At 45.0% G+C, this 22875-nt stretch overlaps 1 protein-coding gene across 2 annotated transcripts in view; it reads right to left on the bottom strand.

The window, feature by feature from the left end:
• The window catches only part of ABCC4 (ATP binding cassette subfamily C member 4 (PEL blood group)), a 197467-nt gene that overhangs the window by 149139 nt on the left and 25453 nt on the right, over positions 1-22875 (bottom strand). For both annotated transcript variants that reach the window (XR_013232181.1, XM_077343893.1), the window contains exons 7-13: positions 21181-21306; positions 19576-19825; positions 18079-18183; positions 11433-11522; positions 9378-9569; positions 5726-5820; positions 4568-4654 (exon numbers count right to left, since the gene is read on the bottom strand). Coding sequence is in view for 1 of the 2 variants with exons in the window: in XM_077343893.1 (XP_077200008.1) it covers positions 4568-4654; positions 5726-5820; positions 9378-9569; positions 11433-11522; positions 18079-18183; positions 19576-19825; positions 21181-21306 (945 nt within the window). In the remaining variant the exon portion in view is untranslated. The remainder of the gene's footprint in view (positions 1-4567; positions 4655-5725; positions 5821-9377; positions 9570-11432; positions 11523-18078; positions 18184-19575; positions 19826-21180; positions 21307-22875) is intronic.

Here is a 22875-nt window from a genome sequence, read left to right on the forward strand (position 1 = left end):
AGGCAGCAGGCATCATGTGGGTACAACCCAAACCCACATCCCCTTCCGTCACGGCCACTGATACTCAAGTGCAATGTCCTCCCACAACCTGGGGTACCCCCATCCACAGATCCTCCCGAAATGCTACTGTTGTGACATGGGAGAACAGTTTTGCAAAACAATCCGGCTGCAATGACAAGATATGAACCCAGACCTCAGTCTGCTGTTTTGGTTTCCTTGCTGACACCGAAGGTTTTCTAACGGGGGGAAGATACTCAGGTCCCCCCCCCCTTCACTTTTAGAGCATAACAGTATAATATCAAAATGCTTTTCGTGCTGATGTTATATCACCTCCTTTTGCAGATTTATGAAATGGACAATGTACATCAGAAAGAGCAGCCTAATACTTGTTGAAAATACAGCTGAGGAACTCACAATACAATGATTTGCTCTTTGTGTACTCATTAACTCAGCCTGCAGGGAGAACCATGATGAGAAGAAAATTAAACATAATTCTTTCTCATTTGCTCTAGAACTCTGCTCTCCCTTACTCCCCTCCCTAAATGCTTTCTTCTCTTTTCCCCCACCTTCTCTTTTTAAATTCTGCCTCCTTCTCCAATTTCCACATCACATCCCACCTATTCTCCCCAGAATCACTCACCACCCTATACCATTCTTCCCCACTCCCAAGCCAACCTGCTTTGAGACTTCTTCAGGTACTCAGGCTGCAAAAAAAACCCAGCTCTTCTCTTCCCTACCTCAAAACATGGCTTTCCTCTGCCCCAGTCCCACCTCCCTCCTGCCCCAACCCTCCTGGCCACTGCTTTGTCCCCTGGTTGCTAGGCAATGTCACAATGCCAACTGTGCCCTCATGAGAGGCTGTCCTTTTCTCTTCTGGCCTCCTCTACATGCTTCATATTACACATCTCTTCCTCTCATTCCCCTCTCCAACAGCCCGTTTGGGGTAGTGCTTAAGGTTCTCCTTTACTCTGGAGAACTGAGTGATATTCCCCGCTCCTCTACATATACCCAGCCAGGTGACCTTGGCCTGGTAACAGTTCTCTCAGAGCTCTCTCAGCCTCACCTACTTCACAGGGTCCCTGTTGTGGGGAGAGGCAAGGTAAGAGACTGTAAGCCTCAGGTAGTCTTCAGGTAGTCAAACAGGCTGCAAATACCCAGCTCGTCTCTTTCCTACTTCAAAATATTTCTTTCCTCTATGCTAGTTCCACCTCCTTCTTGCCCTAACCCTCCTGGCCACTGCTTTGTCCCCTGCCCCTTGACCACTCACTATTTCAAAAGAAAAAAAGCCTGGTTGCTAGGCAATCCCATAACGCTAACTGTGACCTCATGAGATACTGAATGGATTTTTTTTTTAAGTTCTGTATTCTGGAATTTTCCCACAAAATCAAGGTTTACAGAAAACGGATCTTCCCTTTCTGTACCTCGCCTCATTAGACAGATATTTTTTTCTTACTCTTTCTTGGGGACCAAGTTTTGAATTACATATATGATATTACTGCTTCACATACAAAGTGCTTCAGAGAGTGAGGAAGGGAACACGAACAGAGGGGAAAGTTAGCTTTCAGTTAAGAGGTTTGTCTGTAGAATGGACATATTGTTGTTGAAATGCAAGGCATCAGATGCCCCTCTTAAGAGATATTCAACCTCTTCTTTGGTACTGGACACTTTTCTCTCAGATAACATGCAATAATATATTGTAGGGGACACTGTCTTAAAACAAGAACTTCTTTCTTTAGATGAAAGGAAAAGAGAATGTGAGAATAAGAGGCGGAAGAATAAAAATTGGTAAAACTGGAAAGCATGGTCCCGAAACTAGTGTAGCCATACAATATTCCTATAAAAAGTACAGAGGAGGGCAACCAAGATGAGGAGGGAGTTGGAACACCATGCCTATGGAATAATCCCAGGGTTCTCACTAAAACATCATGGAGATCCCACATCTGGCTTGTAATCCAACAACTCGGCTGGCTCCCAGTTGAATTCTGGATTAAGCTTAAGGTTTTGGTAATCACCTTCAAGGCCATACGCAGTCTGGGCCAAGTGTACCTGAGAGACCGCCTCCTTGCTTATATCCCCAAAAGAGCCTTACACTCGGCCACCTCCAACTGGCTATGGATCCCTGGCCCCAGAGAAGCATGTCGGACCTCAACAATGGTCAGAGCCTTCTCGGTCCTGGCCCCCATCTGGTGGAACAAGCTCCCTGAAGAGATCAGGGCCCTGCCCGAACCTCTACAGTTCCTCGGGGCCTGCAAAAGGGAGCTGCTCCACCAGGCATTTGCTTGAGGACGACTGACCCGAAACATCCACTGGTCCCCCCCGCAGACACCTCCTCCATGACTGAACAATCAAACCTACCCAAGGATGTGTCAATGTTAATGTTCTGTTAAAATACTGTTCTAGTTGACATTATTGTTATAATGCTCTATGTAACTACTCTATGTAAACCGCCCAGAGCCGTATGGAAGGGCGGAATAAAAATCCAAATAAATCCAAATAGGCAGAAGAGTCTGGGACTTTTCAGTTCAGAAAAGAGACAATGAAAGAGGGCCATAATAGAGGATTCTTATATTAAGCGTGGGATGGAGAGAGTTGATAAAAGGAATTTTTTCCTCCCTCTTCTAAAATACTAGAACTTGAGGACATCCAATCACACCAACAGTCAGTAGGTTCAGGATTGACAAAAGGAAATACTCCTTTACACAGAGAGTGATTAAAATGTGGCATTTGCTGCCGGAGGACGGAGAGATGCATACAGGAATAAACAGCTTGAAAAGGGGGTTAGATAGATTCATGGAGGAGAAGTCTATCATTCAGAGGCGCTAAGTCTCTCTTTGGTGAGGTCGGATGATAAATAATCGTGCCTTATCATATGAGGTTGGTTGCATCCTAATGAGCGATGGCAGAAAAGGTACAGTTTGCTATCACATAGGCCAAAGTACTCTCAACCCTAGAACCAGGAGGCAACATCAGGGGAAGGCCTTGGCCTCTATGCTCTGTTGTTGGCCATCCAGAAGCACTGGCTGGTCACTGTGAGAGATGGGATGTCTGATTCAATGAACCATTGTTTGGTCCAGCAGGGCTCTTCTTCCGTTCTTCTGATTCTTCAAAATGTTTCATGTTAATACAGATAGCTGCTTAGAACTGTTAGGATAATGTAAATATGTAAAATGATTTTCTATAGTAAAAGGTATCCCCTGTGCAAGCACCGAGTCATGTCTGACCCTTGGGGTGACGCCCTCTAGCGTTTTCTTGGCAGACTCAATACGGGGTGGTTTGCCAGTGCCTTCCCCAGTCATTACCGTTTACCCCCCAGCAAGCTGGGTACTCATTTTACCAACCTCGGAAGGATGGAAGGCTGAGTCAACCTTGAGCCGGCTGCTGGGATTGAACTCCCAGCCTCATGGGCAAAGCTTTCAGACGGCTGCCTTACCACTCTGCGCCACAAGAGGCTCTTTCTATAGTAATTGCTGCAAATACATTATAAGCTACTTAAACAGAAACTCTTGTCAACTATAAGTTCTATTCATATGCAAATGCATGCAGCCTTAGTCAACTCCTGAAATGACTTAAACTATACACAATTAATCAGCTAAGGTTACTTTAATTGGAGGACAGCCCAGGAACATTCAAAATATTAGGCAAAAAATAATCGGCTTGCCGTTGCCTGTGCACCTTCTCGGCTTGTAGCAATTATAACGCACTACGTAAATTTTACGTTTGAAATCTTTGCATGACCAGTCTTAGAGGGGGAAAAAATCCTAATTCAATTACAAAAATCTCTGTCATGGTTATTGAATTCTGTACTGCTGAAACAGCAGTTCCAAAAGGTAAACATTGGGGGCCAAGCTATACATAATACCGTGGGATCCACGTTCGCAACCACAGAGATGCAATCAAGCTGCAAAAGAAGAAGCAGCCATATGAGTCTATGGATCAAGACCACAATGCCAGGGGGGGGGGAGTGCCCCCATTTCATTTTACTCATTAGAAATGCCCAGGCAAGCACATCCAAGGAAAGGAACTATGGCTCACAAAAACTCATAGTGAAAGCTGTTAGATTTTTAGGAAAGACCATGACTCAGCGGTAGAGCAACAGGTCCCAGGTTCAATCCCTGGCATCTCCACTAAAAGGGGATCGGGTAGAAGGAGGCATGGAAGACCTCTGTCTGAGACTCTTGCCGAGCAGCTGCCAGCCTGAGTACACAATACTGCTTTGATGGACCGAGGATCATCAGCCGGCAGTTTTCTTTTGGTGCAAAGAAGGCTGGTCGGATTGCTAGTCCAGAAAGTAAGAAAAAACTCCGACCAATTGGCGGCTCTTACTAATTCTCCTTATTCTGATTTATATTTTGTTCTTTTAAATGTTCACAACTTGAGATTCCCTTAACATTTCCCTATAAAGCCGTTTTCTTTTAGCAGCCCAGCACAGAGACATCCTAAGCAGAATTTTACTGGTTTATAACTCCCTTAAAGATCACGCTGGCAATAAGCGAAGATGCTGCAAGCCGAACACAAGAGAACCCACTCAGAGAGATAAGAATGTAAAGGGCCCCAGGAAGTGACATACTTTTCAAACAAATGTTTGCTGACTTCTGCATCCACGGCGCTCAACGGATCATCCAGGAGGTAGATGTCTGCATCCTGATACACAGCTCTGAAAGGACACACACAAAAATATTGGTTGAATCACTGCCCCAGACAAGCGTGGATTCCCCACCACTCTGGCCTAAACCCTTCTAATGCACAGAGGGTAACACTCTTCATTCAAAACCACAAACAAGCACAAAGCAGGCAGGGAGTCTTTCACCCCACTCCCAGAACCCTTCCACAGAGCTCCAAACAAGCTCAGGCCGCTATCCAATTTCTGAAGCCCCTACCTGTTAAAAAAAAAGTTAACCAATGATGACCCATGATATGCATCATAAACAAGGGGTCACATTTTTCAAATCCCGGGTTTTAAAGTGTTGAAATCTGGGGCCCACTTTGAGCTCGTGGCTCTGGCCAAATGGATGACGGTGCTACCCCGGCCCTCCTCCTGCCCCAAATGGTCCTGCTCTAACCCAAAGGATGGTTTCACCTTGCCAAGAATCCACATGTTCTCCTTCAGCTGACTGAACTACGCCATGGTTGGATGCAGGTGCAACCCTGGCTCTCTGCAAACCAGGCCTTGCCAATCACAAGCTCAGCAACCCTCCCTTCCCTTTTCAATCCAGAGTTTCAAATTCTGAAGCATTTTCACGACCTGCTTGCCAGATTAATAGCTGATGCTCTCCTTAATACAGTCTACAATACTGAAAGCCAGGGTGCCAGCAGACGTCATATCTGCATTTTCAAGAAGTACAAGCAACTTGCTATAAATGGCAGCTGTTGCCACAGTGGTCTTTTCACATACTGTAAATCAGGGGTAGTCAAAACCGCGGCCCTCCAGATGTTCATGGACTACAAATCCCATGAGCCCCTGCCAGCGTTTGCTGGCAGGGGCTCATGGGAATTGTAGTCCATGGACATCTGGAGGGCCGCAGTTTGACTGGCCCTGCTGTAAATTCCTGCCAAGCTATCCATTATGTTATGTACTGCAGGGGTAGTCAACCTGTGGTCCTCCAGATGTTCATGGGAATTGTAGTCCATGGACATCTGGAGGAACACAGGTTGACTACCCCTGATGTACTCTACAAGACCATTTACAGGCTTGGGTGAATTTAAGAACGTCTTGAAAAAGACTTACCTGGCAAGATTCACTCTGGCTTTTTGTCCTCCGCTCAGCGTGGCTCCCCGATCGCCTATCACTGTCAAGTCCCCATCTGGCAGCACTTCCAGGTCCTATTTAAAAAGGTCATTTTCCGGTATGAGAATAATTTTGCTCAACTGCACAGTTGGTTGATCATTCCAAGCACAGATGGGTTGACCATTTCAACTTCCAAAATGGATTGAGAAGAATGGGAGGGGGGGCAATAGCCTATAGAAATGTAACTCTCTGGGAGAAGTGGGGGGGAGACAACTTTTAGTACAGCCCAACACAGAGTGAGACTATATTCTTACGACCACTGAAATTGGCTAGTTTAAGCAGCCCTAGACCAGGAGTCCCCAAGCTTTTTGGGTTTGTGGGAAACCTTTGGAGTTTTGACATACGGTGGTAGGCGCTACCACAAAATGGCTGACGCAGGAGGTGACGCAAATCACAAAATGGCTGCCACAGCAAGCAGAACAACAACATTCTAGCTCAGTGGTTCTCAGCCTTGGGGTCCCAGCCCCAAGTGGGGTCACCTGTCCCCTTCCGCGGGGTCGGCAGGTTGGTGGCTGTGGCAGTGGCCAGTGGTGGCAGCAGACAGTGGTGAGCGGCTGCAGGCAGCGGGTGATGGCGGTGGCCAGTAGCAGTGGAGCCATTGCACTGGCCGCCTCCACAGCGCTTCCAGATTGTTGTGCACCTAAGCGCACCACCGCCACAGTTGGGGTCGCGGCAATATGGCGGTTGAGACACACTGCTCTAGGTCCCTCACAAATTGCACAAATGGAGGCATCCTACATTATCTATTTAAGGATCATATTTCTGGAACTAGAATGATATTATTGTAGAATGCTATTTCCTTCAAAAGTGATATCTTACACACATATAAATACGTTGTACGTATGAACATGCACTGTATATGTTCGTTCACACATGTTCAGGAAAGGATTCCACAAGGCACCAGATGATCTTCCCACCAGAGAGCCCTTTTAAGCTTCAAGGGCTTTCTGGGATTTTATTTCATCAGGGAATGTGTTCTATGCAAACCTACAGAACTTGGATCCAATTTTATTTTGTAATGACGGTTGCTTTCATTCCGCCATACGAAGACTAAACAGAGTGCACCAGGTGAGCTTTCTGCTTTAAAAAAAGATTCCATTCATAAAAGCTTTTAATCTGCCTGCTTTTTACCTATCTTCCAATCGCAGCATGGTAACAGGCTCTGGAGCAGAGCATGCCGTGTGATACTTTTTAAACTGCCAAGCAAAACATCTGGGCCTTTGCTAATCGCCCTCTTGATGTCCTCTGAGATCACACCCATCAAGACCTTTTTCTCTGAACTCTTCTCTTTACACAGCTGGAGTGCCCTAAAGCCTTCTGTTTAATTTCACACACGTTGGATAATGCACTTTCACAACTGTTTACAAGCAGACTTTGCTGTTTTACACTGGAAAATCCAACTGCAAAGGCACATTGAAAGTGTCCTTGTCGTCCAATGCATGCAAAATTAAAGCAAGGCACCAGCTTAAGGAGCCAACTGTGTTATTTAGGAAGAAGAGTTGGTTTTTATACCCTACTTTACACTACCTGAAGTAGTCTTAAAGCGGCTTACAACTGCCCTCTCTTCCTCCCTCCACACAGGACACCCTGTGAGCTAAGTGGCACTGAGAGAGCTCAGACAGGAATGGTCTGTGAGAACAGCACTATCAGGACTGTGATGAGTCCAAGGTCACCCAGCTGGCTGCATGTGGCACAGCAGGGACTCAAACCCTGCTCCCTGGATTAGAAACCACCACTCTTAACTGCTATACCATGCTGGCTGCTTTCGCAAAGCAGTTTTGCTCTGCCTTGGTTTCCAGATTAGAACAGCATCCCCACAACATCCTCCTGTAATCAGCCATGATCCAGGTTTTACCCCTGCTTTGCCCTGATCTCGCTTCCTCAACTAGCTTTGCTACGATGTTTGCAGAATCAGGATCATGAGATGTGCATTTCCGAATCTCCTGCCCACATCAGTGCCACGTAACTGCACTCCTGTCCTTTCAGACACCATTTTTCACACCATGCCAGCATGCCGTTTTTAAACAGAATCAACACAATAAACATTTTTTAAAAGGCTTCCAGTGGGACAGTAGGGGTGGGGTGGGGATGGGGATGGCAGCTACAAGATGACTAAGGGAAGTGTGTAGGACACCCCTAAGTGGTTTCCCTGTTGCTAATGCAAATATCACAACTTTTGCACTGACAATGAACCCCAAACAGAGAATCATCTCCAGGCGGAGACAGCCGTTCCTCCTGAGATCAGAACTAGGTGAAAGATGGTCTCACATGTGTTATATTCTTGGAGAGTTTCCTTTATTCTTGTTAAAACAGCAGTAAAATAATCTTTGAAAGATGGCCCAGGTCACATATGATCATAAACTTAAATGCAATTAGTATTCATTGATATCACAGAGAACAAAGATTATAGCTGAAGATCAGATGTGATTCTGGGAGGCCACCAGCCACAGCTGGAGCTTAGTGACCCTACAGCAGGGGTGGCCAAATTGTGGCTCTCCAGATGTCCATGGAATACAATTCCCATAAACCCCTGTAGGAATGGGCTCATGGGAACTGTAGTTCATTGCCATTTGGAGAGCCACAGTTTGGCCATCCCTGCCCTACAATATCTGTATAATGCTCCATGGTAGAGAGAGAAAGAAGAGCACATTCAAACCCATGTTTGAATGTTGAGATCATACACGAGAACTGTACTAGGCATAGTGGTTTCAACCCTCGCTTGGAATTAAATTCCACTTAAAGCAACTCTTAGCAGTGAGTAGGTATTCTCTTTCCGGAAGATACTACAGCGGACACTTCTTGTATGTGGAAATGGGGCTCGGCAATGGAAGAAGTTCAAATGCTACCCTTTGTGAAACATGGTGCAAGAAACTGCTGTCAGTTCACTCCCAGCCCATACGCAAGCAGAAAAAATACAAACACATCTACCAGACACAGTATGCAATTTAGGGTTGTGTGCTCCGGTGCGGTTCGGCCGCTTCGGTGCGGTTCGGCCGCTGGTCGCCTCAGGCTTCAGTGATTACCGAAGCGGCCGAACCGCACCAGAGCACACAACCCTAGTACGCATTTCTGTCATATTAAATACAAGGGGGGAAATCCTTTGTTGAATGCCCAACAATCATAAACCCTGCATATTCTAGTGATTAGAATGTTGGGCTAGAAATGGGGAGATCCAGGTTCAAAGCCCTCAGTGGCCTTCATGCCAATCATTCTCGTTCAAGCTAATCTACCTCACAGGGCTGTCAAGAGGATCAAATGGAGGGAGGAGGGGAAAGGTGCATACTGCCCTGATCTCCCTGGAGGAAAAAATGGAACAAAACTACACTGAATGAATGAATGAAGGAGTCTAAAGATCTGGGCGTTTGGCTGCAGTCTTAAATTGGAAAAGTAAATTCCACTATGACCAATTGTATTTGCATCCAAGTAAGCACGCTAAAGATGGTTCTCCTGCTATTTATGAGACGCGTTAAAATAAAATTGGTTCTTCAAATAGAGTATTTTCAGTTTTACACACTGAAAGAGGTAATTTTAGAACACCCTCTTTTCATGGGGAAAATGTGGAACGTGTATTATTTCAAAAGCAACAACTTACCTTTTTAAGAGCGCAAGCTCTTAGAACCTTTTCGTATTTTTCTTTTTCATAAGCTTTCCCAAACAGGATGTTATTTCGGACCGCACCAGAGAACACCCAAGGCTGCTGAGAAACGTAGGCGATTTTCCCTCGAGCATCTATGAAACCTTTGCTTGCAGCCAGTTCACCGAGGATAGCGCTCAAGACTGAAGACTGCAGGAGCGTTTGGGGAGAACAAATATCGGCTTTTTACAAACTTGAAATATGCACACACACTCTAATCCTCTAATTTTAAATATTGCACATCCTTATCCATTGTTGTTCCTCTATATATTTATGAAACAGCCTAGGGGGTGGGACGTGTCCGGCTGTCCAAGTAAGAATAGGGCCAATCAGGGTGCAGCCAGCTTTGCCCTGATTGGCCCTGCCCCTGCAGCTCCCGCCCTCCGTCCCTGGACTCTAGCCTCTTTGCTCTCAGACGTCTCAGTGCCTGGAGCCAGCAGCAGGAAAGGGGAGAGGGCCCTGGGCAAAGGGTCATAGTAGAGAGCTTGCTAACGAGGGCCTCCTGGTCTTCTAGGCTGGGCCTGCTGACAAAGGCATCCCGGCCTGCTGACTGCCTGCTAAGGAGCTCTGTCTTGGGCCTGCTAACGAGCTGCCCAGCCCCCACCCGCCCCACTTGATCTGGCTGCAAGCTGCGGCCTAACGCCACCTTAAGCTGCTGGGCAAGGGGCCAGGGGAGGGGGCCCTTTCAAGGCCCATTCTTAGGAAGTACATACATAATGCCCCCATCTAATTCTAAGTGGGTCACAATAATGTGTGCTCCTTTTCCCAGCCATGCACACCCAGGTGTTCACACACTCCTGACCTTTCCATAGTTAAAGATATGTTTGGGTTTGTTTATAGCCACAGTTAATGCTGATCACAGCTGATCTTAACCATAATGCTGATCTTAACCAAGTATGCTAGCCAACTGGTTGCAAATAACTGCCCCACTGTAGTTGTTTTAGATTGTTTTAAAAATCTGGTTTCTTTTTTTTTAAATGAAAACATTATCAATGTTTAAACAATATTTACACTTCCAGTCTTAAAAATAAAAAACATACCATCAGATACAAAGCTCCACTAGACAATGACAGCTGGATGTAAGGACTCGTGTAATTGTGCCCCCCACTCCCCCCCCCCATGCCGTTTATCAACAACACAAAGACCAATTCTGGTTTTTGGGGGGTGGCATCATCCAGGCATTGAAATGGGGTTGGGCAGGTAGCTGTGAATTCTGCAGGGTGGCTGGACTAGATGACTCTGGGGGTCCCTTCTGACTCTATGATTCAATCCACCCCACCCTGCAATCCCCATTGTTAACACTGCTATGCCAGAACTAGACATAAATCATTTATGTCAGCCACTCAGAGGTGGGTTGATTGGGAAGGGGATTCAATGGATCCATTTACCACATCCATCTGCTGGCCCTTATACCACACACAGGCTTTGCACTAGAAAAGTCATTGTAAAAAGGGATGGAGGCCTTCTATCAAGGCATTCTGAAGTAAGCAGCTGCCCGAATTGCAGAAGCACAACATAACACAGCACAGATCAGACTGCTCTGTATTTAGTTTTAGACTATTTAAATATATTTCACCCACTTAATTCACAACCTACTTCTCTCTTAATCTCATGACCTGCTTCCTCAGAAGTTTGTTTGGTCCAAAACCTGCATGGGAATAGTTTATTGCATGTAATCGTCTACAACAGAGGACTCTGTATTGCTAGGCCAGAGCAGTCCCCTCAGTCACAGATGTCAAAGATGGCTCAAAATCACTACCATAGAGTCATTCAAAGGTATTTTGCATCAACCAGTTTTCTGGTACATCACAGTTTAGGTACAATACACTTTGTATGTATTTTTAAGTCCATAAAATTCAGCAGAAATGAAATTCTAAGACGTTTGGCCTCCAGTCATAGAGGAAAGATGGCTTTCCCTAACCTGTCTCAGGATTAGAAGAACGCATTCTTAACATTTTATGAACAGCTTAATTCTAATGCCCAACACAGTGAAGAGATGAAGTTACGACTTACTTTTCCTGCCCCCACCGGACCAACCACGACTAGCAATTCTCCCCGTCTGACAGAAAAGGAAATGTCCTGAAGGGTTGGTGCTTCCAGAGCCTATCCGTTTGTGAAGAAAAGCTGTGTGTTAATTCTTAGCAAGTAGCATCAGACTGAAAGGCTGAAAATCCTGCCTGCACAGAAATTAAATAGAATTCACTTCCAAGTCAACAATGTAAGGCTCAGAATGAACACCTCCACATTTATAAGGACACATACATTCTCAGCATCATTTCTGACAAGCATAACCTATGCAGCATATTTTCACTCTGCGTTTTGTTATAATCTGTGGCTAGTCGACATCTGTGCTGTTTTAGGATCAACTTAGCCATTTTATAATACATGTACCGATAAAGACCCCCTTCAAGGATCGCTGCCTTGTTGTGGCAAGGGGGCTTGCGTAGTTCAGTGAAGCTATGAGCTATGCCGTGCAGGGCCACCCAAGACGGACAGGTCATAGCTGAGAGCTCTGACAAAAGGTGATCCACTGGAGAAGGCAATGGCAAACCACTCCAGTATCTTTGCCATGAAAACTCTATGGACAGTTCCAATAGGCATAACGATATGACGCTGGAAGATGAGCCCCTCAGGTCGGAAGGTGTCCAATATGCTACTGGGGATGAGCAGACGGCTAGTACGAGTAGCGCCAGAATGAATGAAGCGGCTGGGCCAAAGCCGAAAGGACGCTCAGTTGTGGAAGTAACTGGTGGCGAAAAGACAGTCCGATGCTGTAAAGATTTTTATTCCATAGGAACCTGGAACGTCAGATCCATGAATCAAGGCAAGCTGGACGTGGTTAAACAAGAAATGAGAAGACTGAACATCGACATTTTAGGAATCAGTGAACTAAAATGGACAGGAATGGGTGAATTTAATTCAGATGACCATCAGGTATACTACTGTGGACAAGAATCTCGCAGAAGAAATGGAGTAGCATTCATAATCAATAAGAGAGTAGGAAAAGCAGTCTTGGGATACAATCCCCAAAATGACAGAATGATCTCAGTTCGAATCCAAGGCAAACCATTCAACATCACAGTGATCCAGGTCTACGCCCCAACCACTGCTGCTGAAGAGGATGAAGTTGATCAGTTCTATGAAGCCCTACAACACCTTCTAGAAGCAACGCCCAAAAATGATGTGCTTATCATCATGGGGGATTGGAATGCTAAAGTAGGAAGCCAAAAGATAACCGGGATAACAGGCAAGTTTGGCCTTGGAGTACAAAATGAAGCAGGGCACAGGCTGGTAGAATTTTGTCAAGAGAATACAATGGTCATAGCAAACACTCTTTTCCAGCAACCCAAGAGACGACTCTACACATGGACATCACCAGACGGTCAACACAGAAATCAGATTGACTATGTGCTCTGCAGCCAAAGATGGAAAAGTTCTATCCAGTCAATAAAAACAAGACCAGGAGCTGATTGTGGTTCAGATCATGAGCTTCTTGTTGCAAAATTTAGGCTTAAATTGAAGAAAGTAGAGAAAAGCACTAGGCCACTCAGGTATGAACTAAATCATATCCCTGACGAATACACAGTGGAGGTGACAAATAGATTTAAGGAATTAGATCTGATAGACAGAGTGCCTGAAGAACTATGGACGGAGGTTTGCAACATTGTACAAGAGGTAGCAACTAAAACCATCCCAAAGAAAAAGAAATGCAAGAAATCAAAATGGCTGTCTGAGGAAGCTTTACAAATAGCTAAGGAGAGAAGGGAAGTGAAAGGCAAGGGAGAAAGAGAAAGATACACCCAATTGAATGCAGAATTCCAGAGAAAAGCTAGAAGAGATAAGAATGCCTTCTTAAATGAACAGTGCAAACAAATAGAAGAAAACAATAGAATGGGGAGGACCAGAGATCTTTTCAAGAAAATTGGAGATATGAAGAGAACGTTTCATGCAAAGATGGGTATGATAAGGGACCAAAATGGTAGGGACCTCACAGAAGCAGAAGAGATCAAACAAAGGTGGCAAAATTATACAGAAGAACTATACAAGAGCGAGCTTAACATCCCTGATGACCACAATGGGGTAGTTACTGACCTGGAGCCAGACATCCTGGAATGTGAAGTCAAATGGGCCTTAGGAAGTCTGAGCAACAATAAAGCTAGTGGTAGTGACAGCATTCCAGTTGAACTATTCAAAATCTTAAAGGACGATGCAGTAAAAGTACTACACTCAATATGCCAGCAAATTTGGAAAACTCAACAATGGCCACAGGATTGGAAAAGGTCAGTTTACATTCCAATCCCAAAGAAGGGCAATGCCAAAGAATGTTCAAACTACCGCACCATCGCACTAATTTCTCATGCTAGCAAAGTTATGCTCAAAATCCTACAAGCTAGGCTCCAGCAATATGTGGACCGAGAACTTCCAGAAGTACAGGCAGGATTTCGAAGAGGCAGAGGAACTAGAGATCAAATTGCCAACATACGCTGGATCATGGAGAAAGCTAGGGAGTACCAGAAGAACGTCTACTTCTGCTTCATTGACTATGCTAAAGCCTTTGATTGTGTGGAGCACAACAAATTGTGGCAAGTTCTTAAAGAGATGGGAATACCAGAGCATCTTATTTGTCTCTTGAGAAATTTATATGCAGGTCAAGAAGCAACAGTGAGAACTGAACATGGAATCACTGACTGGTTCAAAATTGAGAAAGGAGTTCGGCAAGGCTGTATACTGTCGCCTTGCCTATTTAACTTGTATGCAGAGCACATCATGAGAAATGCGGGATTAGAGGAGTCACAAATTGGGATCAAGATTGCAGGGAGAAATATCAACAACCTCAGATATGCAGATGATACCACTCTAATGGCAGAAAGTGAAGAGGAACTAAAGAGCCTGTTGATGCGGGTGAAGGAGGAGAGTGCCAAAGTTGGCTTGAAACTCAACATCAAGAAAACAAAGATCATGGCATCCGGCCCTCTCAATTCCTGGCAAATAGAAGGGGAAGAAATGGAGATAGTGACAGATTTTATTTTCCTGGGCTCCAAGATCACTGCAGATGGGGACTGCAGCAAAGAAATTAAAAGACGCTTGCTCCTGGGGAGGAAAGCTATGGCAAATCTAGACAGCATCCTAAAAAGCAGAGACATCACCCTGCCAACAAAAGTGCGTTTAGTCAAGGCTATGGTATTCAAAGTCGCAATGTATGGCTGCGAAAGTTGGACCATAAGGAAGGCCGAGCGTCAAAGAATTGAGGCTTTTGAACTCTGGTGCTGGAGAAGACTCTTGCGAGTCCCTTGGACTGCAAGGCGAACAAACCGGTCAGTCCTAGAGGAGATCAGCCCTGACTGCTCTTTAGAAGGCCAGATCCTGAAGATGAAACTCAAATATTTTGGCCACCTCATGAGAAGGAAGGACTCCCTGGAGAAGAGCCTAATGCTGGGAGCGATCGAGGGCCAAAGAAGAAGGGGACGACAGAGAATGAGGTGGATGGATGGAGTCACTGAAGCAGTAGGTGCAAACTTAAATGGACTCCGGGGAATGGTAGAGGACAGGAAGGCCTGGAGGATCATTGTCCATGGGGTCGCGATGGGTCGGACACGACTTCGCACATAACAACAACAACCGATAAAGAAGCCCTACAAATAAAGTCTGTCTTTCTCTTTTAATCACCGCTCACCCAAAGAGTCCTAGGGCAACTTACAAAATAAATAACTTAAAAGCAATATTAAAACATTTAGGAAAAATTTAGGAAACCTAACTTTCAAAACTAAAGGTGCGTGATCTTTTTAAAAGTACACACACACACACACACAGTGTGACTCCTTGTCCATTTTAGGAAACCAACCTGGAGACAGGAGAAGGAAAAGGTAACAGGTTGGATCTTACAATTTAGAATCATAGGATAATAGAGTTGGAAGGGACCTCATGGGTCATCTAGTCCAACCCCCTGCACTTGACGGAGGGGTGTGTGTGGATTTTAAATGATGGAAGGGGGGGATTTTAGTTGATTCTTCCTTCCCACTACAGAACCCCCACTGCTCCCTCATGTTGTTTGTGGGGTCCTCTGTGCCTCAGGAGTAGCATTTTAGCAGGAAGTAAGAGAAAGGGGGGTCAAAAAATCACACAGCACTGGGGGGTTGTCAAAAAGTCACCACCAGGGGGGGGCCTATCACAGACAAAAAATCTTCCTATCGGAGGACTTTTGTCCCCGTGGAGTCCAAGCCAGCTATTCCCAACCAAATTGGAAAACAATTCTTCCCGAAGTCACCCATCTGGAGACAATTCCTACTCACCACAACTAAGTGGCCGAATTCCAGAATGCTATCTACAGAAAAACGATCCTTCGGAATCTCTCTCGTCTTCTTAAATCCTATTCTGGAATGCTCCACAAGGTGGCAGCAGCATCACATTTCATCAACACTCCCCAGTTCACGCTGCACAGAACTGGGAAGGCCTGATAGTCGGGACGCCAGGCTCAGCGCCACGAGACTGATCAGGACCTAAAGGTATTTTTTTTAAATAAAATTGCTGGTCGCTATCCAGCACAGAGTCAAGAGCCCTCAAGCCCCCTGAGCACAGCACGCTTATCCGGAAACCCTGCAGACAAACTGCCCCTACTATCTTCAGACAGAGAACTTAGCAGCAAATTCGTTCCCCTGTGGAATTCCTTTGGGTATCTTGGGTATCAATGTTCTTATTTCCACAAACCTTCACTGAACCAAAAAAGTGAGGTCAAATTGAACCGGAGAAGTGAGGAATCTGATCTTCTGTAACTCCAGACTCCACGTACTCCTCAACCATAAGCCACTTTGAGAGGCCTTGAGGTGGAGAAAAGCAGTGTATAAAAACCTATTCTTTAAGGAGTTCAACAGCTCTGCAGTGTGGCATCCCCTGGCCTCCACTGCACCTTTCTTTACATTGCAATGCATAATCTGATTGGGGAGGGGGTTGTCATTTCTAACCCCAATGGCAATGAAAATAACATGTGAAAGTGACAAGGAAGTACATCTGGCCTCAACAAGGACCAGGACTTTCTCAACCCTGGCTCCTATTTGGGGGAATGAGCTCCCAGAGAAGATCCAGGCCCTGTTGGAGCTAGTAGAGTTCTGCAAGGCCAGCAAGATGGAGCTCTTTTGGTTGGGGCCAATGACCTCATAACAGCTACAGGCTCTCCCTGACAACCCCCCCCCCCCGGATACATCTTAATCTGGAAGATTTTCTGATAGCAACCAATGCCTGGGTTAAACGATGATAACAGAGGCTGCTACTGGTTGTAGGTGCTGTAAAAACATTTTAAACTGATTCATGTTTTATTAGGTTATTTCATGTTAACTATTGTAACTGCTTGAGCCAGTTCTAGGAGGGTGGAAATAAATAAATAAATAAATAAATAAATAAATAAATAAATAAATAAATAAATAAATAAATAAATAAATAAATAAATAAATAAATAAATAAATAAATAAATAAATAAATAAATTCTTTCCTTAGCTGTCTTTTTTCTCTCTCTCTTTCCAGTGTCTTTGCTGCTGTTCTATTCCATTTACTGACAAAGGCAAATATTCAAAAGCAGAGTGACTGGCCTGACACGACCACCAAGGAAACCAGGGATGCATTCCCACACCTTCCTCCGGGTGTTTTTTCAACCCCACAATAGATTAACTACTTGGAAAAGGCAGGTATAAGTGGTTACATAAATCACCCCTCCAGCTGGTATTAGTACTACTTCTGGCATCTCCAGAGCCAAACTACAGCAGCTTTTCCCCATTACCTGCTTTATGAGATATTATTATACTACCTCAGCCATACTATCGTCTACTTCTTACAGCACTCAGGGATCCAGGAAACAGCCTCCAACTACCTAATGCTGTTGTACTGCTGAAATGAAGGAGGCACAGACCTAGGGCTGCCCACCAACTGTCTTGGATTTAAAAAACAAAACACTGCTAGCCTCTGCATAGTACAGTACTTCCACGTACAACCTGGAAGTACTAATCGGTGCCTCTAGGACTTGCCAGAAACTCTATGACTTTACCAAAGAGCTTCCACCAGTTCCTAGAGCTACCCATTGTCACTTCTCTGCTCCCAACTCTCTTAGTGGTTGCCAGACTCTGCCTGGCTGCCATCCACAGACCTGGTTAGCCTATAGGATAGTTGACTTCTAGGACCCCAGGAAAGAAAGTGTGAAAAATGTACAAGCATTTTTAAGAATTCTTAGCATCTATAAGGCATCTTTCAAACATTCAGAAGTACCTTACATACATTACATACATTGTAAACCGCCCTGAGACCTATTTGGAGAAGGGCGGTCTAAAAATTAAATAATAATTAAAAAATAATAATAATTACCTCACAAATTCTCAACAAAAAAGCTCATACACTACACCAGGGGTAGTCAAACTGCGGCCCTCCAGATGTCCATGGACTACAATTCCCAGGAGCCCCTGCCAGCATTCGCTGGCAGCGAATGCTGGCAGGGGCTCCTGGGAATTGTAGTCCATGGACATCTGGAGGGCCGCAGTTTGACTACCCCTGCACTACACTAACAGTATTATCTCTGTTTGCTGAGAAAGGGACAAAGTGAGAGAAGCTTGCCAAAGGTGAATTGGAGGTGAGACGTGAAGGTACACCCTACATTATGGCTTCCTAATGAAGACATTACCTTGTCCCAGTAACAGGTCAAATCTTGCACGCGAACAAGGGCGTTTTCGTCATCGGGTGTGAGTTGTGGGCTAAGCTCAGAAATCTCATCAAGAATCAAAAAGTTCTGGGGTCAGGGGGAAACACAAAGACTTCTTAAGAACAGGACAGACAGGCAAAAGTAAAACCCAAATACCCAAAAAAAAATCCCCAAATACAAAGCAACAGTTTGCTATTTGATCAGTTTACCCAATCCAACAGACATATTTATCTCTTTGTGATTTGTGATTTTAAAAAATACAGCAGTACACTCCCCTGAGAATTCAAGCAAAACCATTTTAACTCTGGGGTTTTTGAGGGCAAAACAGCAATGCAGTCATCGACAGGAACAAAAAGCAAGACGGCTTCCTGCGGGAATTCCTCCCTGGAATTAAATTTCAAATCCTCCCTTCTTCCAGAGAGTTCGTGCTTTCAGTCAGAAGATCCCCTGAAGCTCGCTAGGTGACTTTGGCCCCGTTGTACTCTCTCAGTCTAATCTCCACACTGGGCAAAGTGACAGAGAAGGAAGTTTCTTGGTGAAATATTGAATATCTAAGAAGAAGAGTTCTTAGTGGAAGAAGTGTTCCACTTTCCTCTACCCTTGGGAGTCTCAAAGTAGATGACAATCACCTTCCCCTCCTCTCCCCACAACGGCCCCCCTGCGAGGTAGGTGGGGCTGAGAGATTTCCGAGAGGTAGCCAGCTCCACGCTGGGGAGTGGGGAATCAAGCTCGGTCCTCCTGGTTATATTACGTTGCTCTTTACATTGGGAAGGCTAAAAATATAACAAGTAGGGAAATCACACTATGCTCAAATGGCAGGTGCTCAAGAAGTAAGGCACTCTTCAATTCTATATCTGACTGAACCAGGCTCTCAAAATTAGTGAAAATGAACCCGCTTTTCCCCTCCTCTGGGAGTCATCATGGCTGACTAGCAAAGGCTAGAGCAGTGGTTCTCAACCTGGGGGTCAGGACCCCTTTAGGGGTCGATCGACCCGTTCACGGGGGTCGCAGCACAGCGAGCAGCTTGGCTGGCAGGGGAGGGCCAGCCGCTCCTCCTGAAGGCGCCCGCCAATTTATATATAATTTATAACCAATGTATATACAATCATGAGCATTGAATCTTCATACCATTGGTCAGTTTCAGTTTAACACTTGCATAATTTTATGGCTGGGGGTCACCACAACATGAGGAACTGTATTAAAGGGTCGCGGCATTAGGAAGGTTGAGAACCACTGTGCTAGAAAAAACGTGAAGGCCTTTCTCTGCCTTTAATTCTAGCCCTCACACCCAATGTTGAAATCTGACAGGAAGTCTTTAAAAGTTCACTTGATTTTTATAGACATAATAATTTATAGTCCACGAAGGACTAACATGGGCATGCTGGGGGAGGAGAGGGAAACAAACTTTTTGCATGCAACTTTTGCGGAATTGTTTGCAACGATGCAGTTAAAAAACCCACATGGGCGACATCCAGATACCTTGATTCGTTGAATGCTGACCATTGCTTCGGAGGCCTTCTCAATGGCCGCTGGGAAGAAGAGAGTGACGGTCAGCCTCACCGCACTGTACAGCGACACGGCAACAAAAACCCGACTTGCCGAGATAACGTTGCCAAGTAGCACGTAGGTCATGAAGGTCATAAACACAGTGATTTTGCTAGCGACAAAGAAAGACGCCAAGTTCAATCCCCGAAGGTAAGAACTCTTAAGAACCATGGAAATCTCCTTCCTGCAATTAAAAAGAAAAAAAGAGTGTCATTTGAAACAAATGACTCTTTACTATAAACAACTAAGTTGGCTTCCAGCTTGTAAATTACTCTGAAAATCGTGAGCATTCTAAAGCACACAATGGATGGGATACAACCAGTTTTTCCACTACTGAGAATAGATGGGAGGCATCTCCCATCTTCTGCAAATTCAAAAATATGTTACAGGGTTGAAGAAAAATAGATGGTTTTTATACGCTGCTTTTGTTCTGGCCCGTCTCAAAGCGGCTTATAATCGCCTTCTCTTCCCCTAGAACAGGGGTAGTCAAACTGTGGCCCTCCAGATGTCCATGAACTACAATTCCCAGGAGCCCCTGCCAGCATTCGCTGGCAGGGGCTCCTGGGAATTGTAGTCCATGGACATCTGGAGGGCCGCAATTTGACTACCCCTGCCCTAGAATCATAGAATCATAGAGTTGGAAGGGACTTTATGGGTCATCTAGTCCAACCCCCTGCACTTTGCAGGACACTCACAACCCTGTTGTTCATCCACTGTAACCTGCCACGCCCTTGAACCTTCACAGAATCAGCCTCTCCGTCAGATGGCTATCAGGCCTTTGTTTAAAAATTTCCAAAGACAGAGAACCCACCACCTCCTGAGGAAGCCTGTTCCACTGAGAAACCACTCTGTCAAGAACTTCTTCCTGATGTTTAGATGGAATTTCTTTTGAATTAATTTCATCTCATTGGTTCTCCATGGGCCAAGAGAGAACAACTCTGCTCCATCCTCTATATGGCACCCTTTTAAATACTTGAAGATGGTTATCAGATCCCCTCTCCTTTTCAGGCTAAGAAGACTCCTCCCCACAACTGGCATTTTGTGAGGCAGATGAGGCTGAGAGAGCTCTGAGAGAACTGTAACTGGCCCAAGGTCACCCAGCAGGTTACACGCAGAGGATTGGGGAATCAAGCCCTGTTCTTCAGATTAGAGCTCACCGCTCTTTACCACTACACCAAGCTGGCTCTCATAGCCCCATTTTGCCTCTTACAGCAAAAACAACATGCTGCATAAATTTGCATTTCTTCACTTTTTAAAATGTTAATAAAATTAGTTCTTGATGTGACAAGCAAAACATGTCTAACAAACTACTTTGGTGGAATCATCAATACTGCATAAGTCAAAGAAAACAGGCGTGACAGACTTAATACAGACAAAAGATTTGAAAGTGGCTCTACACCCCCAAGAAAAATATTTTCAGATTCTTTTCTGGAGTCCAAGAAACATGCTTTTGCTATCTTGAATATTGCACATGCCCTAGGTTTCAAAAACCTTTCAGAAATGTTAAGGCTATTCCTGCATCTGCGGAAGGCCCATTACCTTCTCAAGATGTTCACCAGATCAGCAAACGATTTTTCCCAGGCGTACATCTTGATGATTCTTATCCCAGTTATGACCTCATTCATGGTCCTGATCCTCACATCTGTGAAGGCAGCAGTCCTTCTCCTGGAATTTCAACATAAATCAAAAAGGTCCAGCCTAAACAATATGTAACATGGTTTTTTTTTTTTAATGCTGTAGGATATGTGCACAGATCTCTTAAATGGAGAAGGCGCCCAACAGCAATCACAAGTTATTCGGTCAGAAAGAAAAGGAAGCCGTGTTTCCGACAAATACGGCTAATCTAGTGAAGCCAACAAAATACGTACACAAAAAAGCCGTCCAGGTAAAAGGTGAAAGATTTATGTGATCTGAAGAGAAACCAGAGTATTCATGATATTCATGAAATTCAAAAAAAATCATGATATTTTAGAAAGAATGAAAGTTAGATTTCCATTTTGTTCTGAATTTATGTTACTAAGTGTGTTACCGGCTAGTGTTCTTCGAAAAGCTGGTGATTTCTTATTTCATGCAACAACGGCAGCACGACTGGGGGTAGCTAGGAGGTGGAGACAACTGGACACACCCAAAGTCGCGGATTGGCTTGAGAAATTGGGAGTTGGCCAGAATGGCGAAGCTTACAAGCCTAATGAACAATCGCTCTGCAGATGAATTCCACGAACTCTGGAGCTATTATATGGACCAGGGGTAGTCAAACTGCAGCCCTCCAGATGTCCATGGACTACAATTCCCATGAGCCCCTGCCAGCGTTTGCTGGCAGGGGCTCATGGGAATTGTAGTCCATGGACATCTGGAGGGCCGCAGTTTGACTACCCCTGATATGGATTATCTAGGTAGTTAGTTAAGGGATGTATTAGAAGACGGCAAGGCATAAGGATTATATTCTGTTTTATGTATTTTTTCTTATTTTCTCATCTGTCTGTTCTATGTAAACTTCAATAAAAGCTGGTTTTACCAGCAAAAACAAAAAAGAAAACCCAGCTCAGGTGTTTGGCATGAGATTTGCCAAGGCACAGCACTGGATTTAGTTACAACATTTTCTGGCCCTGCTAGGGGACCTCCGGTTGGCATCTGAGTTTTGGCCACAGTGTGACTGACAGGGTTGTCACATTCCCGTTCTAAATCAGATGCTATTTGAGGAAGAACACTGGGATATTTTTCATTGCTGACCTCACCCTCTCTGATAAGATGTTTCATGATGGCACACTTAAATTTGTTCGAGGCTTGGGCCCAGCCTATCTGACAGACCACTTGTCTGCTTATGCCCTCCACACAGTGTTTCGCTCAGCAGGTACTAATGTGCTGGTGGTCCCGGGCCCCAGAGGGATACACCTGGCCTCAACCCAGGCAAGGGCCTTTTTGATCCTGGCCCCAACCTGATGGAATGAGCTCCCGGGAGAGCTGAGGGCCCCAATAGAGCTAGCAAAGTTCTGTAGGGCCTGTAAAATGGAGCTCTTCCACCAGGTCTATGGTTGAGGCCAGATTAGCAAGATCCGTGGGCCCCCCTCTGGCTTCGCTATAACATCTAGTGTACCCCTTGTTAGATGACTGCGAGAGGTAATTTTGCCATTTCAGGATCTTTGGGGTTAATGCTGTTTTTAGGATTGGGTTTATGATGATATTTTTTAATGTAACCTACCTTGAGTCCTAAAAAGCAGAGACATCACCCTGCCA

Source organism: Paroedura picta, chromosome 6, assembly GCF_049243985.1.
Source record: "Paroedura picta isolate Pp20150507F chromosome 6, Ppicta_v3.0, whole genome shotgun sequence".
In the NCBI taxonomy this organism is placed as follows: domain Eukaryota; kingdom Metazoa; phylum Chordata; class Lepidosauria; order Squamata; family Gekkonidae; genus Paroedura; species Paroedura picta.